This window comes from Delphinapterus leucas, chromosome 15, assembly GCF_059928025.1.
Source record: "Delphinapterus leucas isolate spDelLeu-1000000601 "Yukka" chromosome 15, BTC_Dleu_Yukka2, whole genome shotgun sequence".
In the NCBI taxonomy this organism is placed as follows: domain Eukaryota; kingdom Metazoa; phylum Chordata; class Mammalia; order Artiodactyla; family Monodontidae; genus Delphinapterus; species Delphinapterus leucas.
This window is the reverse complement of record NC_143143.1, coordinates 1,893,444-1,909,598: the sequence shown is the minus strand read 5'-3', so window position 1 is coordinate 1,909,598 and position 16,155 is coordinate 1,893,444. Positions and strand designations below refer to the sequence as shown.

Here is a 16,155-nt window from a genome sequence, read left to right as displayed (position 1 = left end):
GTTTAAGGCGGCTCAGAGGCTGGCAGTCGCCATGTTGACGGCCCTTAACGGCAGGTGGCACACGGTTCGTGCTGAGTTCAGGGAAGGGGAAGCCTCGCTGTGGGTAGAGGGGAGCCCCTGGGGCGTGGAAGGGCCACTCCGCTTCCTCGGTCCCACTCTTGGTGTGTGGTTCCTACCTTCTGCTGGAGGAGGACTTCACGGCACGCGAGGCCCTGCTGCTCGTGTGGGCCCTCACTCTCCTGCCAGGTCCCGCCCTCCAGAACCTGCTGGAACTAGAGGCTGGGTGTTCGCTGGTGCACAGGGTGGTACTGAAATAGGTGGTTTTGGTTTCCACACCATGTTGGCACCTCTTCAGGCGAAAACCTACTCAAAGCGCAACAGGTTGCTACCTGCCAGAAGCACCCCCAGTGCCCGCCTCTCGCTGGATGACATGGGATGCGTCACACCCAGAGCGGCTCCTCGGTGTGGACCGCACACCTGCAGGGGTTCTGCTGACCCTGACGGTGGTCGTGAGCCCCTAGGAGAGCGGAGCGCTGCTCAGCATGGGAACTTGCTACGCGAGGCTCCCGCCCCAGGTCACCGCAGGAAGGAGCGGGATGTTGCCAGCCCGAGTGAGTTCTCAAGCATCCTGGCAGGATGGATGTTCCCGGGAATCGGCGTCTGAGTACAGCAAGAGGTAGGAAATGGGGTGGAACTCAGAAATAGACCATGAGATTCCTGCCCCAAAACGCAGAACTCGTAGGGCAGCAGGCCCTCCCCGGCAGCCTGCGATTAGGGTGTGGAGTAGCTGAGAACAGGCAGGAACTGCTCTTGTATCCCACCCGACCTATGGCGCCTCCCTCCTCCTCAGATCCAGCGAGGACCTTGGCACGTCGCTGTGAGGTGCTTATTATAGGGACCCGAAGACTGTTGCTGTGAACGCGGCCCCGTGGCTCGCTTCACAGAGAAGCGCACACCTGGCTCCCCCTGGAAACTGGGTTCTCCGCTTCTGAGCTGGTTGTGAAGGTAGTGTTTTTATTCCGATGGTTTTCTTTGTGTGTGTGTAACACAAACCACAGTGAAACACTAGAGCAGCTACTAGGGGTTCCTGGACCAGCCCAAGTTTCCTCCCGGGCAGGCAGCCGGCACTCTGATTGCGCGGCCGGCAGACTGTAGACGGGGCTGAGCCGCGCGGGCTCACAGTCGTCCTGATCTGTCTGTTCCAGGCTTGTCATCGGGCGCCTTTTTATTAACACAGTTTATTTTGTGCTTTCAAAAGCCGAGTGATTCCCCCAAATGAACATCACCGCAGCTATTCACAGTCAAGGTGGAGGTTCCCCGGGGGACCGCATTTCCCGGCAGCTTGCAGAGCCAGACCGCTCTGGTGGCCCAGGCGGTGTGGACACTGGGGAGGGGTGGACCGCGCATTCCGCCTGGTGAGGCTGACCCGGAGTCCGGCCAAGAGAAGTCCAATGTAGGGGCAGCTGAGAGCATGACCCTTGTGAGTCGGGGGAAACAGGCCCTCCGCTGTGAGTTCTGCTGCTTCCCAGTGCTGGTCCAGGGGCCCAGCTCTTCAGCCGACTTCAGAATTTCTCCAGTCGGGAAGGAACTGAGAATGGGGTTCCAGGAGGCCCCACCCTGAGTGGCAACTGGCCGGGTGTGCTGCCACAGCAGCCTGGGCGCTTTACGGCATCTCACGGGACTGCCACGCGCCTTGCGGCTGAACCCTCTGCCCTGGGGCCTCAGTCCCTCTGCTCAGTGCCCGGCCCCCGGGGACGCCCCCCGCAGCCTTGGGGGACGCAGGAGGTCTCCTCACCACCGTCTGTCCGGCTGCCCTCTAAAGAGGTCCGTGCCCACGCTGGGCAGAGAGCACTGTCGCCTAGGAGGCTCTGGAACTCAGGTCACAAACGTGGAACCAGCCTTGATCTGACAGTCGGGCTAACAAAGCCGGTTCTCCGTGGCTTCCCTCTTCACCCAAGCTTTCTGGATGAGCCCGGGCACCTTTTCCAGGTTCACCGGCAAACAGGTGGCCAGAGCTCTCACTGCGGAGTCTGTGGAAGCCGGGGCCAAGGCCTGTCCCAGGAGGGCTCACGGGCACCCAGTGAAACTTCCTGCCCGTCATCTTAACTGTTAGATTCTCTAACAAGCCTGTTTATCAAGAAATTTAAAAGAGATCTCTATTGAGTCTGCCCGTCTCTAGGATCTTAAAGCATTACCTTTTGACCTGTTAGGCAAATGGCAAAACATTCCGAGTGTCTTTTCCTTCACTCCATTCGAAGCAGCTAAAATTGGCAGGCGTGTTATTCTCTGTTGACACGAGCGCAGTTCAGTGTTGTGTGCTCGGCCCCCTGCGCTCTGCCACGTCCTCAGCTCACCTCCTCAGTGCTGTGCTGGGGCCCCTGCGGTGCGTGGGGGACCCCGTGGCGGGGCAGGGCTGTGGGGATAATCTGCTGTGGCAGCGGCTGCAGAAGCAGAGCTCTGAGCTCTTCCGGGCTCTCTCCACTGGACAGGAAGTTCAAGGGCAACAGCCGAGTGCTGGGCCACGGGCGCCGCCCCTGGGGTGTCGCTGCAGCTCCACACCCCTCCCCTCCCCCCCATAATGGCACCAACAATGGGGGACAGGCCTTGGTTTACGGATGCTGTGTTCCAGGTTAAGAGGTACATGATGCAGTGTAAAAAGTGTATTGTATAGCTACAGGGGTTAGTTTAACATGTTTTGTATATACGACTTTTATAAATCTATTAAAACTTGCCGTAAATTACATTCTTCTGGTGTGTTGCGTCCCTGGCGCCCCGCGGCAGCCACGAGCGAGGCCCCCTGAACAGGGAGCATGTTACTGGATCCCTGAGTGCGTGTTCGTTGTTGTGTCTGCCAGCTTCCTGGGTGAAGCTCCACCCCTGGGGCGGGTGGCCAGGGCTCCAGTGGGCACCGGGCAGGAGAGGGGTGGGTGGGTGGTTAGAGCCTGGGGTCTGGGCCTCGGACTCTGCTCCCTCATCCCGTCCCCTCCCTGGCAGGGATCCCACGTACTCTCCAGTGTTTACTCAACCATAGGGTCAGGCATGTCTCAACGATGTCACAAGTACAGACTGTAGTCTGGATGAAATGCAAGAACACAGCTGAGTGACAACGTCGGACCTCCAGGGTCACCGCAGAAAAAGTGTTGTAGGTAATGTTAGTATAAGTAGAAATAATGACACTCCCCCCAAAAAAAGAAAAAGTAGCCTTTTTGTTATGTCACATCAGAAACATCAACCTTCACCCTGAGAAGCATGGATACAGGGAACAAGCATTTATGAAGTGAGCCAGTGCAGTGGATAAGGTTTTTTTTAAACTTTGGGCAGAGTGACCAGAGCAGAAGAGGTGTCTAGTGGATGTGTGTTGGGTGGACGTGTCGTGGATAAATAAAGACTCTCCCAGTCTGTCCACATCAACAAGGATCTGAGTCTCTGAGAGGAGGCCCTTCCAAGGAGGAGAACAGACCATTCCGTTTCTAGAAGGTGCACACACAGTGAAAGCACTGGCCACACGGCAAGTAGATTCTAACGGGCACTGTGCGTTCCAAGCAAGAAGGAACTACTTATTACATTCAAGGGATGAATTCTCTTGTTTTCAGTTAGACTTCTAGAATTTCATCCTCTTCCCTCAGGATTCAGGTTTTGTAGCATTAATTCGGAGATGGAAAATGTAATATGTAAGCATTAAAAAGTTGAATTACACAGAATTTATTCTGTACGTCGAAGTCATCCATTATCCCAGTATTAAGATGCCTACGTGTATGTGTGTTTCCATTTGGCTTCTGGACTTTTAAACGTAAGAACGAGGCCGATCGAGTCGTTTAATCAAGTTGTGATTGAAGCTCACGTAATCCGACGAAGGTGTTGCCACTGAGAAAGGCCTGTGTTGGGGGCCAACAATGGGGGGCCCGAGGGGCCACGGCCCCCTGGACCTTCCTTCACCTTTTTCAGGCCTCGCTCCTGCTCGGAGCCTGTGACAAGCCGGGGTTGAGCTAACGGGAGCCCCACTTTTACCGGCTGCTTCAGGGAGAAGCGGGAGAGGGCCGGGGAGGCCCGAGGACAGAGGAAGAAAGAGGAGTGTCGACCTCTACTCCCAGAAGCTCCCGCAGCCTGGGTCCTGCTCACCTGAGGTGAGATGGCAGCCCAGACGCCAGACGCTGTCCCCGCTGTCCACCGAAGGGGACTCTCCCCAAACGGACGTTCAGAGGAACGGCCCTGGTCCTTCCCCAGGGGCAAGGGCGGACGACGACTCGGTGCCAGTTCAGGTAGATGGGGAGCCCCTCCCTGCGCTGTTTGCTGCTGGCACAGGTGGACGTGCTCCCCTGCGCCCCTGCCTTTGACACGAGGTGCTGCTCTCGGAAGAGCTGCTGTCTGTACCCTTGGGCCCCTGTGGGGCTCTCTCCTCTCCTTCCAGGAACGCCTTTGCCACCAGCTCCGTCCCCCCATTGAACCAGGAGGGAGGCAGGGCTTCCCCAGGGGCGTCCCCACTGACAGTCCGAGCTGGGCAGGAGGACAGAGGCAGACACAGCCCCCGCTCCCCGCCGGCCCCCAGCATCCCCCCAGCTTCGGCCGCAACCACCGTCCAGCGTAGACGGTCAGCCCCGCCCCCCTTTTGAAATCCCCTCTTGCTTTGGGCAGGCACTGCGAGAAACAGTGAAAATAAATCACCTTTTGTGGCTCAAAGGCTGAAGGAGGGAAAGAGGAGGAGCCAGTCGGCCTTGGCGGGTCAGCGCCGCCCCAGGAGCCTCCCGCCTCGTCCGCCTCGTCCCTGTGGCAGGTGAGTGCAGACTGCAGGTGCCGCGCCGGCCTGGGAGCGGGTTTCCTGACTGGTTCCCCGCTGATCACCGGCCAGTGAGAGGCCGTCAAACAGATATCCCCGTGGTGACCGCGGGACACCGTAAGGACCCCACGGTAAATGTCTCAGACGATCCGGGGGACGTGAGGGAAGCCACGCAGGCCTGGCCGTAGGGCGTTTCAGCTGTGCCGTGGCCGGGGAGGACAGGAGGGCTCAGCAGAGAGGATGCTGACGGAAGCGCTGGGGCAAGGCACGTGCGGTGGCCTCCCGGGGGACCTGGCTTCCCTTCCAGCTAGTGTGCGGAGAGCCGGGGTCGTGCGCTAGGTGGGATGCCCCACGGGTCCCCTCCAGCAGCCCAGGAGTCGCTTTTTTGACCAGTGCGTCCTCGGCCGCCCTGGCTCGCCGCTGGGGTGGGGGCATTGGACTGAACACGTTGTGGCCCTGGGACGCCTCTTGGAAATTGTTTTTTAAAATAAACCCCTGACGTAGCTCGTTTTCATCCATCTCTTTACCCAAGAAGCAGAGTTCAAAAACAAGCCTCGGTTATTCTGGGCTCTCCCAGATGGAGGTGCTGGAAGAGGCAGGCTCTTCGCACGGGTTTCAGCAGCTCCCAAGGCAGTGGTGCTGTCAGCCACGCAGTAGGCATTTCCCAGATTATTCTCGGCGCTTAGTTTCCACAGCCTGTCGTTCTAGGGGCCGTAAATCTGCTGCTTCCTGGGGTTTCCTTGGAACCGGGCTCCTCTGTGGACAGTCGTCCCTACAGCCACCAGGATGGATCTGGCTCCGCTAGAGACTCCAGCGCTGGGGCAGGCGGGGGTCGAGGGCCGGCCGGGCCTCGGGTCCCCGGCGCCAGCCGCCCTCTGCAGCCTGGCCGCAGCGGGCGAAGGCGGCCTGGAAGAGGCCTCTGTCCACTCCCAGGGCGCGTGGGCTCCAGCTCAGGTCGGGAGCCGCCCGGCAAAGCCCTGTTCCTCCCCGTCTTCACCAGGGTAAAAATAGTCCTGCTGGGGACTCGCCCTCTTTATACAAACAAATCAAAGCCCCAGCAACTCCGGGCTTTGTTTACCTTGGCATCTTCGCCCGAGAGCCGGCCACCCACCCACCCAGGCCATTCCTCGGCCCTCTGGGGAGTCTCTGGCCCAGAAGTGCTGCAGCCACTAGGCAGCTTCCTGGCCACCTTAGAAGCCAGGGCAGAGCCAGCAGGGCTGCGGACCAAGTACGGAGCCCGGGGTGCAGGCCTCCCAAGCCTTGTGCTTTCCTCCTGACTCTCTGCCTGCTCAGACTTCCCCGGTGTGCTTTCCTAAGACCCGGAACACGCAGGGCTAAGTCAGAGCAAACCCGCTGGGAATCTCAGGCCCTGCTTTGCAGCCTCAGGCAGATGAGCAAACCTCTCAGCTCCCTTAACCATAAAATGGGATCAAGGTATCTACCTTGCAGGGATGTAAGAAATTCCCTGGTACTTAGAAGGACAGGTTCAAAGGGGGGCTTTATTTGCAAGGACGAGCTCCCTGTCTTTCCGCAGACAGATGAGGGTCTAGCCGCCTGGCCCTGCCTGGCGGGTCTGGAGAGTAGCTCCTGTGGCCCCGAATGGACCTTGTGTGTGTGTGTGTGTGTCCGTCCCTGGAATGCTACAGCCGCTCCTTTGAACTTGGTGGGATCTAAATTTGGACTCTTCGCTTTACTATTAGCTGCTTGGCTAAGCTATTGTGTTTATTTTTTTAAGCCCTTTCAGAGATTGCTTTCCTCCCAGAAAGGTCTGAGTCAGATGTCCCACGGGACAGTATTAACAGGCCCACATCCCTCCCCCGACCCACGCTCTGGAAACAGGGGGGCCGGCGGAGGGGCTCCCGGGCTAATCCCACTTTCCTGCACCGCAGGTGGGGAGGAAGGAGTTGAGAACGGTCCTCCTCTCCCTCCGATGATGAGTTGGGGCTTTGGGGAGGAAGAGGGGGAAGGAGGAGAGGCAGGAAGAGGGTCTGCCACCTCTTGACCAGGGCCCTGCTTCCCATCGCCCCTAACCAGGGCACAGTTTCCACATGTGTTGAGGCTACTTTTGAAGGCACGCGTGGATGTCCCAGCCCCATCTCACACGGGAACGGTGACACAACGCCACGACCCCAAAGTATTTTTCGCTCCATTCAAGCCCCTCCACCCAGTCCCACCAGAGAGTGAGGGGCTCCGAGAGGGTCCGTGGGAAAGCTCGGAGACCTCTCCTCCTGACTTGCAGGGGGGCCTTTGACAGATAAGGAGATGAGAGAGCATGAGATGAGATGACACTGACTTGGTGCTTTTGCATAAGTAAAAACCAGGCCCTTGTTTCTCGGAAACCGTTATCTGAAGCTACTTCAGCTCAGCCCCGTTAAGGTGCCCAGCTGTACCATGTCTGAGCCTGAACTTGGTGAGCCGTGACTTTGCTATGGGAGATGGCGTTCGTTATCCCCTCCTCTGCCAAAAGCCGCTCCCTGGGGACTGTCCCCAACTGCTCTCCACCCCCAGCAGGGGCAGAACCTGGGCTGATACTTGAGCAGGGGAAGGAAGCTATGATCTCTGCTCCTAAACGTTTTAATTTCAAAACTTTCCTCCCAGCAGCTGGCTTTAAAAAGTGTCCTCCCTCTGCAACTGATGTAACGACCCTCTTGAGCTCCCTCCCTCAGTCTGAGCCAGGCTCTTCTCTCTTCGTCACCTGTGTGTGTGCTTACATCATTCCAGTCGTTAATCTTTTGCAGAAGAAAAACAGGTAAGATTTTGCCGCAGGTATGATGGCCAATCTGAGCAGCAAATGCTAACTGGGGCAGGTTTTTCCTAAATGTTTTCTCACCTCCCAAGCTCTTCCAGAACCTCACCACACCCCTATGAAGAGGTGGGATCTACATCCCCTCCCTGTGTGTGAGCCTGGGTGAGCCTTTCAGGCGGCCTTAACGGAGGATGGCTGAGTCCTGAGAGGCTACACGTCTTCCACGTGACTCCAGGAAATCCCTCCTTTGGTAGCCAGCCGCCATACTACACGGAAGCCCAAGCCACCCGGACAGGACCAAGGCGCTGGCCCTCGGCCATCACACAGCAGCCCCGTGAGTGAGCCGTCCTAGAGCAGGACTCTCCAGCCCAGCCCCAGGGGTAAACTTTCCCCACCAAGCTCTGTCCACACTGCAGCTGAGCTGGATAGGTTGCTGGGGTTTTAAGCCACTAAGGGGTGAGTGGTTTGTTCACAGTGACAGAGACACCGAGGCCTCCTTCTCTTCCTCCATCACGCTGTCTGTGGGGTTGGCCCCAGCACGCTTTCTGCGGAGCCTGGCTCGTCCTCTTCTCCCCATCAGTTACCTCTGAATCCTTGTGATGCATCTTCAACCCCATGAGAAAGAGAATGCGGGTCTGAAGAGCTGCGTCCTTGCTGCTTTATTTTCAGGATGGTCTCATCCCTTCCATCTTTCTGGGGCTGGAACCTACATCACAAGGAGGTTTCAGGCGTCCTTGCTTGGGGGGTGACCCTCCTGATTCTATATTTGTAGTTTGTACTGTTTTTCTTAGAAGGCCCCCCAAACTGTCTAAGCTATGCACGAAATGTAGGAGCTGCTCCTGTTCGTGCCTCTCTCCAGATGGGAAGTAGCTGCGACTCCCCATCACTCCGCGGGAGCTCTGCCGTCCGGACGAGAGGCGTCTCTCCCCGGGGCTCCTTAGCAGCCCGGGGCACTTGATAATGAAAATGGTCAGTCGGTCGGGAAAACCTAACAGTCAAATGTGTGTGTTGCACATAAAGGAGTTTCCAAGAACTGGAAGCAAAGTTTGACGAAATTAAAGGCAGACAGACAGTTCTACTGGGGTGATGGGTATTTTAACATCTAAATCACTTGTTCTCTCAGCAACTGGTCAAACGAGACCAAAAAAACACAGACACAGGTGTTCTGAACAAATCTCATCTCCTTGCCCTCACTGGTGTTGGGGTCCAGGCCACCTTTGTCAGAAAACTGTCCTGAGGATGGAGGAGCCGCGGTTTGCTTTCACCTCTGCAAGTCACAGCACGCAGCAGCACCTTCAGACCTGCACACGGGACACCCTCCCTTCCCGCAACAGTTGTCAGAAGAAGTGGCACGTCTCTGGGCACGTGGTCTGGTAGGTGGTGGCCACCCGGAACTTTCAGGGAGACGCCCACGCCAAGTTCCAAGGGTCAGAGTGCGGTTTGCGCCGCAGAAAGGGGCCCTTTCTATGGGCTTGGGGTCGGGGGAGGCGGGGGACCTTGTAGGTTGCAACAAGACCCCCTTTGCCCCCCCTTCGAGCGGAGGACCCACGTTGGGGCCTTGCAATCTGAGTTCGCCGTAGCAGAGCCCCGAGCCCCAGGCCGTAGGAGACAGACAGGCACCTGCCGGGCACCTGCTCTGTGAGGTCGGGTGCGGCCCGAGGACGGCCCTCGGGGTACCTGGGACCCCGCCCCCCCCACCCGGCCGCGTCGTGAGGCTGCGGTTAGGGCTGGGGGTGCGGGGTCCACGTGCAGACGGATCGCCTTCCGCTTCCCGAGACACCGTCCCTTCCGCCCACAGCCGGGCCCGCAGCGCCCTGGGGACAGGCAGGCGCTGGACGAGACGCACCAGCCGTGCTGGACAAGACGCGGCAGCCGTGCTAATTGTCCTCTGCCTTCCAGCGCCGCGGGGACGCCTCGGCCCTGGACGGTTTGCGAGCGCTCAGCTTCCGCCTGAGGGAGGAGAACTTGTCGCCCAGGACTCGGCGCAGCCCCGCGCCGTCTCGGCCGCAGGGCGGGTCCTGCCGGGGGGCCGGGAGCCGCCCCGTGAACAGGTCCCAGCGGGCCAGGGCGTCCACGGCGCCGTCCACCCGCGCCAGCTCCTCCTCAGTCACGTCCCTCTCCAGGGCCTGGATGCAGGCCGCCAGCCAGCGCCCGTGCTCCGCCAGGGCCTCCCCCGGGCTCTCCGCGGCCGCCAGGGAGCCCAGCCCGTCCTCAGGCTCCAGCTCCGGGCCCGCGGGGAAGGCGTGGCTCCAGGCGTCCGGGGACAGGGGCTCTGACAGGCCGCTGCCAGGCTCCGAGTCGCTCTCGCCGCACAGGCCCGAGTCCGCGCTGCAGGGCAGGGTGTCCTCCGACACGGACGGCTCCCCGGCCGCCGGCCCAGGCCGCGTCCCCGCCGCCTCTAGCGTCCAGGTGTACAGTCTCTACGAGGGAGAGACGCGGGCTGAGTCGGCCTGTCCGGCCCCTTCCCTTGCCAGGGAGCCGCCAGGAGACCCAGCCCCTCTCCCGAGGGGACCCCACTGTGCCCACGACCCAGGGCGAGTGGCAGTCTGGTGCCACAAGGGCCCTCGGAATGGGGCCTCTAAAGACAGCGAACTTGCAGGAGCTTTGCAAGCCTGACCGTTATTCGTGGATAAATTGAGCTGACCTGTTAACACTCTGTTCAAAGCAAAGGGAATCATGGTTTTCCTACATCCCACTAGCACCTCTGCGCGTGGTGCATCCGGGCATCAGAGACGCCCGCGGTCAGCTACTGCCCACCTCCTCCCCACTCTCCTTCCGTGATGGCTCAGAACCGGCCGTGGTGGAGTCGTCACACAATGGAAACTGGCAGATACGCCCAATCGAGGATTTTTTCTTTAGAGGGCGCTTACCAGCACACCGCTGACTGATGGGAACAGATCCAGAACAGGCCCAGGGCGCCCCCCCTCGAGGTTAGGAGTCGCAGGAAGGCATGCGTCAGGGGAGGGGGACGAAGGGCCTGAAAGTTCGGATCCGGTAGGCGAGCAAGACCCCGAGAAAGTAAGTGGTGAGAAACCCCAGACCTTCTGCAGGCCGCGGCTGGCCCGCTTCACCTTACACGCACACGAGGATAATGGGCAGCTTACAGCCGAGCCCCCAGCCCTGCGCTCGGTGGGGCGGGCGCTCTGGTGACGGGTGACGCCCTCGCCCGGCGCATCCTGCTGAGCGCCGTCAGCCAGTCGGCAGCAGAGGCACCTCCCTACGGGGGCGCTGCCTCTGGGTCCCCTCTGCAGCGAGGCAGGCCGCCACCTCAGCGCCCCTCGACGCGCTGTTTACCCCAGAGACATTCAGGGGAGACCCAGGCCGGGAGGCAGCTCTGACCTGGACATGCCCAGCCCCGTGTTCAGGGGTCCCCGACCAGCAGCAGCCTGGGAGCCCGTTAGAAACGCAGAGCCAACCCCTCCACGAGCACCGGATCATAAACTCCTGCCTGTCCAAGAGCCTCTCCCCCAAGTCCAGCCCCCGGACCCAGTGGGCTCCAGCAGCTGACCATCTCCTAGAGGAGGACGGGCTTCCCAGAACCTCAGACACAACGGGATTCACTTAAAGCGTCTGGCTTAAAACTTTGGGTCTTAAAGTTGAGTCCAAGCTGTTTTGTTGGTGGGCCTATGCCTTCATTTGAACAAAAAACTTTTTTAACTTGGTATTTTCATCCAAAGGTGGATTTAAAGAAGAAATTACCACTCTTCCAAAAGACTGAAGAGGAGGGAACACTCCCAAAGACATTCTATGAAGCCACCATCACCCTGATACCAGAAACAGAGATACCACCAAAAAAGAAAATTACACGCCAATATCTTTGATGACTATAGATGCAAAAATTCTCAACAAAATATTAGCAAACCAAATCCAACAGATTTTTAAAAAGTTCATACACCACGACCAAGTGGTATTCATCCCAAGTTCACAAGGATGGTTCAATATATGCAAATCAATCACTGTGATACACACTTTAACAAAAGAAGACAAAAAGCACACGCTCATCTCAACAAACGCAGAAAAGCATTTGATGAAATTCAACATTATGATAAAAACTCTTACCAAAGTGGGTAGAGAGGGAACATATCTCCGCATAATAAAAGCCACTTATGACAAACCCACAGCCAACATAATACTCAACGATGAAAAGCTGAAAGCCTTCCCACTGAAATCTGGAACGAGACAAGGATGCCCACTCACACCACTTCTATTCAGTATAGTATTGGAAGTCCTAGCCACGGCAATCAGACAAGGAAGAGAAATAAAAGGTATCCGAATTGGAAGGGAAGAGGTAAAACTGTCACTCTGTGTAGATGACATGATACTATAAATAGAAAACCCTAAAGACTCCACACAAACGCTACTAGAAGTGGTTGCATTTCTTTACACTAGCAATGAAATATCAGAAAGGGAATGTAAAAAAGAAAATACCTTTTAAAATTGCACCAAAAAATTGAAATACCAAGGAGGGGAAAGTCTTATATGCTGAGACCTATAAAACATTAATAAAGGAAACTAAAGATGATTCAAAGAAATGGAAAGATATCCCATGCATTTGGATTGGAAGAATTAATATTGTTAAAATGGCAATACTACCCGAAGCAATCTACAGATTTAATGTGATCCCTGTCAAATTACCCATGACATTTTTCATAGAACTAGAACAAATAATCCAAAATTTTATATGGAACCATAAAAGACCCAGAATTGCCACAGCAATCCTGAGGGGGGTGGGGGGAAGCAGGAGGCATAACCCTCCCAGACAACACTACAAAGCTACAGTAATCAAAACAGTGTCGTATTGGCACAAAAACAGACATATGGATCAATGGAACAGAATAGAGAGCCAAGAAATAAACCCACACACCTAAGGTGAATTAATCTTCGACAAAGGATACAAGAATATAAAATGGGAAGAAGATAGCCTCTTCGGGAGGTGGTGCCGGGAAAGTTGGACAGCTGCATGGAAATCAATGAAATTAGAACACACCCTCACACCATGCATAAAAAGAAACTCAAAAGGGCTTAAAGAGTTAAACATAATACATGACACCATAAAACTAGAAGAGAGCATAGCCAAAACATTCTCTGACATAAATCATACAAATGTTTTCTTAGGTCAGTCTCCCAAGGCAATAGAAATAAAAACAAAAATAAATAGATGGGACCTAATCAAACTTACAAGCTTTTGCACAGCAAAGGAAACCATAAATCAAACGAAAAGACAACCTATGAAATGGGAGAAAGTTTTTGCAAATGAGGCGACCGACAAGGGCTTAATCTCCAAAATATACAAACAGGGCTTCCCTGGTGGCGCAGTGGTTGGGAGTCTGCCTGTCGATGCAGGGGACGCGGGTTTGTGCCCCGGTCTGGGAGGATCCCGCATGCTGCGGAGCGGCTGGGCCTGCACGTCCGGAGCCTGTGCTCCGTGGCGGGAGAGGCCACAGCGGTGAGAGGCCTGCGTACCACAAAATATACAAACAGCTCATACAACTCAATAACAAAAACAAACCACCCAATCAAAAACTGGGCAGAAGACTTAAATAGACATTTCTCCTAAGAAGACATACAGATGGCCAATAGGCACATAAAAAGATGCTCAACATCACTAATTATTAGAGAAATGCAAATCAAAACTACAAGGAGGTTTCACCATACACCGGTCAGAATGGCCATCATCAAAAAGTCTACAAATAACAAATGCTGGAGAGGGTGTGGAGAAAAAGGAACCCTCCTACACTGTTGGTGGGAAGGTAAACTGGTGTAGCTACTATAGAAAACAGTATGGAACTTCCTCAGAAAACTAAAAATAGAATTACCATATGATCCAGCAATTCCACTGCTGGGCATATATCCAGACAAAACTCTAATCCAAAAAGATACATGCACCCCTACGTTCACAGCAGCACTATTTACAAAAGCCAAGACATAGAAACAACCTAAATGTCCATTGACAGATGAATGGATAAAGAAGATGTGGTGCATGTATACAATGGAATATTACTCAGCCATAAAGAAGAATGAAATCATGCCAATTGTAGCAACATGGATGCAACTAGAGATTATCATACTAAGTGAAGGAAGTCAAGAAAGATACCATATGATATCACTTCTATGTGGAATCTAAGAAATGACACAAATGACCATATCTACAAAACAGAAACAGACGTAGAGAACGGACTTGTGGTTGCCAAGGGGGGGGGGGTGGGAGAGGGATGGATGGGGAGTTTGGAACTAGTACATATAGAATGGATAAACAACAAGGTCCTACTGTATAGCACAGAGAACTATATCCAATATCCTGGGATAAACCGTAATGGAAAAGAATATACAAAAGAATGTATGTATATATATATATATATATATATATATATAACTGAGTCACTTTGCTGTACAGCAGAAATCAACACAACATTGTAAATCAACTATACTTCAATTAAAAAATAATAAAAGATTTTTAAAAAGAGAAAATAACCACTACCTGCCTTTGAACTGTGAACTCAGAGTAAAGTTTCTGAGTTTGCAAACGAACTTCTCCGTTGGATAAGGTTTCTCCCTGCAGTGGAGCAGATGGACCCGGTTCCCTAGGGTCCCTCTTGGGCCCTGCTCCCCGGCAGTGCCTCGTGCGGACAGCAGAGGGCAGCATCGCCGCGCTGGCTCAGCCCCCGCGCAGGGCGGGGCCGGATTAAGAGCAGCGCCTGCCTTTCCACAGTGATTCTTGGTTAGTCTGGTTCCGCCTCCTCCTCCGGAGGGGCTGTGAGCCAATTAGGGAGAAAGTGATGCTGGGGAAGGCCCCTTGGTGATGCCAGAACCGGCCCGAGTACAGGAAGCTCTAGGACAGGGTCTAGTACACGGTCAGTGCCCGGTAAAGACGGGCTCTGATTAGGGTTGCCTGGGAAATAAAAGCCGTGCGCCCCTGTGGTGACAGCCACCGGCACTGGGCCAGGCGCCTGGCGGGGGACTCAGCCAGACCCACGAGACCCGCAGACCTGTTCACCCCTCCCCCTGCCCGCGACTCACCTTGTACCTGTCCACGAGCTTGAAGCCCAGGATGTGCTGCAGCTTCCGAAGGCAGATGGGGCAGAGGTCCGGGGGCCGCCGCAGGGCCTCGTCCAGGCTGAGGGTGCCCTGCATGAGGCAGCGGAGCCAGCGGCAGTTCCCCAGGCCCAGGAGGTGGCAGAGCTCGTGGCACGTGACCTGAGGGAGAAGGTCCCCACCTCCTTGCATCCTGGAGCCCGCCACCCGCCGATCCCCGGGACCCCTGGGTGCGGGGAGAAAGGCAAGCTGGTGTGGTCAGCTCTGGGGGCCTCAGAGCATGGAGGTTTGGGTGTCAGATGAGGGCTCAAATCCCAACCCTGCCACTTGAGAGCTGTGTGACCTTGGACAAAGCACTTGGCGTTTCTGAGCCTAAGTGGCCATAGTCCCTAAAGTGAAGGATGGTCCTCAGCACCGTGAGGACTGGACAGCGTAACTGGCTGAACCCAGGGCTCGATGGCTGTCCACTCACGCCCTTCTGTCTGATTCCACACCCTAGCATCTTCCTGGAGCTCGCCAGAACCCCCAGCTGCCCCTCCTCTTCCTGTCCCCCGTCTCCTCCCGCCACCTGGGCAGCACCCCAACACCCACCTTGCAGCACTGGACCATCCCCAGGGCGCTGAAGCACACGGTCCGGCCTCTGTCCTGCAGGGGTGCCTCGGGGGCCAGGTCAGGGGTGCTGGGCCCCTGCTGCAGGGATTCCCCCGAGAACCGCGCAAAGCTGCAGACGCCCACTTCTGGGGAGAGGCAGAGAAGCGGAGGCACCAGGAGTGGCCTCAGCTCAGGGAGCCCACGGGCAAAGCCACCCTCCTCAGGATGCACAGGTCCTAAAGGCCCCGCCCTGCCAGCGCGTTTGCCAAGCAGACAGCCCCTGGCCCAGGAGGGGTGAGAACTGGGGCTGCAGGTTCAAGAGAGCATTTCCATATATGCCCATTCTCTCCCCCAGGAGGGGTTCTGGGAGAAGCAGCGAGGGGATGACATCCCCACGTGTTCCAGGCCCTGTACCCAAGCCTCAGGGCTGAGGCAGGAGGCCCCCAGGTGCCGGCTCACCATGCCCTGGAAGGAACGTGCCGAAGGTGAAGGTCCAGGCCTCTCGGGGGTACAGGTCGGACAGCGTGAGGCCCAGCACGCATAGTGCATCGCCCGGCTTGCTGCTCTTCAGGAAAGACAGGATGCCGTCTGCGGGGACGGGGCCAGAGGGGCCAGTGAGGAGGCAGCTGGTGCCCCTCTCCGGGCCCATCCCCCCTTCCTCTGCCTGGGACCAACTCATCCCACAGTCGGACGCAAGCTAGTGACATTCCATGAAAAACTCAGACTGAGGCCGAAAACTCAGCCAAGCTGCACCATGTGAGGCCTGGGCCTCGGGGGAAAGAAAGAGCTCAGGTTTGGAAAGGGTAGTCCAAGTGGGGACACCAAAAAGGCCGCCGGGCCAATGAGACCGGTGTTCGTGGGAAGAGCCATTGCAGCCTCGGGCAGCTCATTGATGGCCCCAAAGACGTGGCATCTCATCCCCGGGACCTGTGCGTGTGTTCCTCACCTGGCAGAAGCGAGCAGATGGGATTAAATTAAAGGTCTCCCAGTGGGAAGGTGATTCTGGATTACC

General features: G+C 56.3%; 1 protein-coding gene across 1 annotated transcript in view; it reads right to left on the bottom strand.

Annotated features, from left to right (window-relative positions):
* Positions 1-1,146: 1,146 nt before the first annotated feature.
* AMZ1 (archaelysin family metallopeptidase 1) overlaps positions 1,147-16,155 on the bottom strand; it is a 30,224-nt gene continuing 15,215 nt past the window's right edge. The window contains exons 3-6 of the mRNA XM_022563556.3: positions 15,603-15,731; positions 15,144-15,289; positions 14,538-14,714; positions 1,147-9,940 (exon numbers count right to left, since the gene is read on the bottom strand). Coding sequence (XP_022419264.1) covers positions 9,398-9,940; positions 14,538-14,714; positions 15,144-15,289; positions 15,603-15,731 — 995 coding nt within the window. The 3' untranslated portion in view covers positions 1,147-9,397. The remainder of the gene's footprint in view (positions 9,941-14,537; positions 14,715-15,143; positions 15,290-15,602; positions 15,732-16,155) is intronic.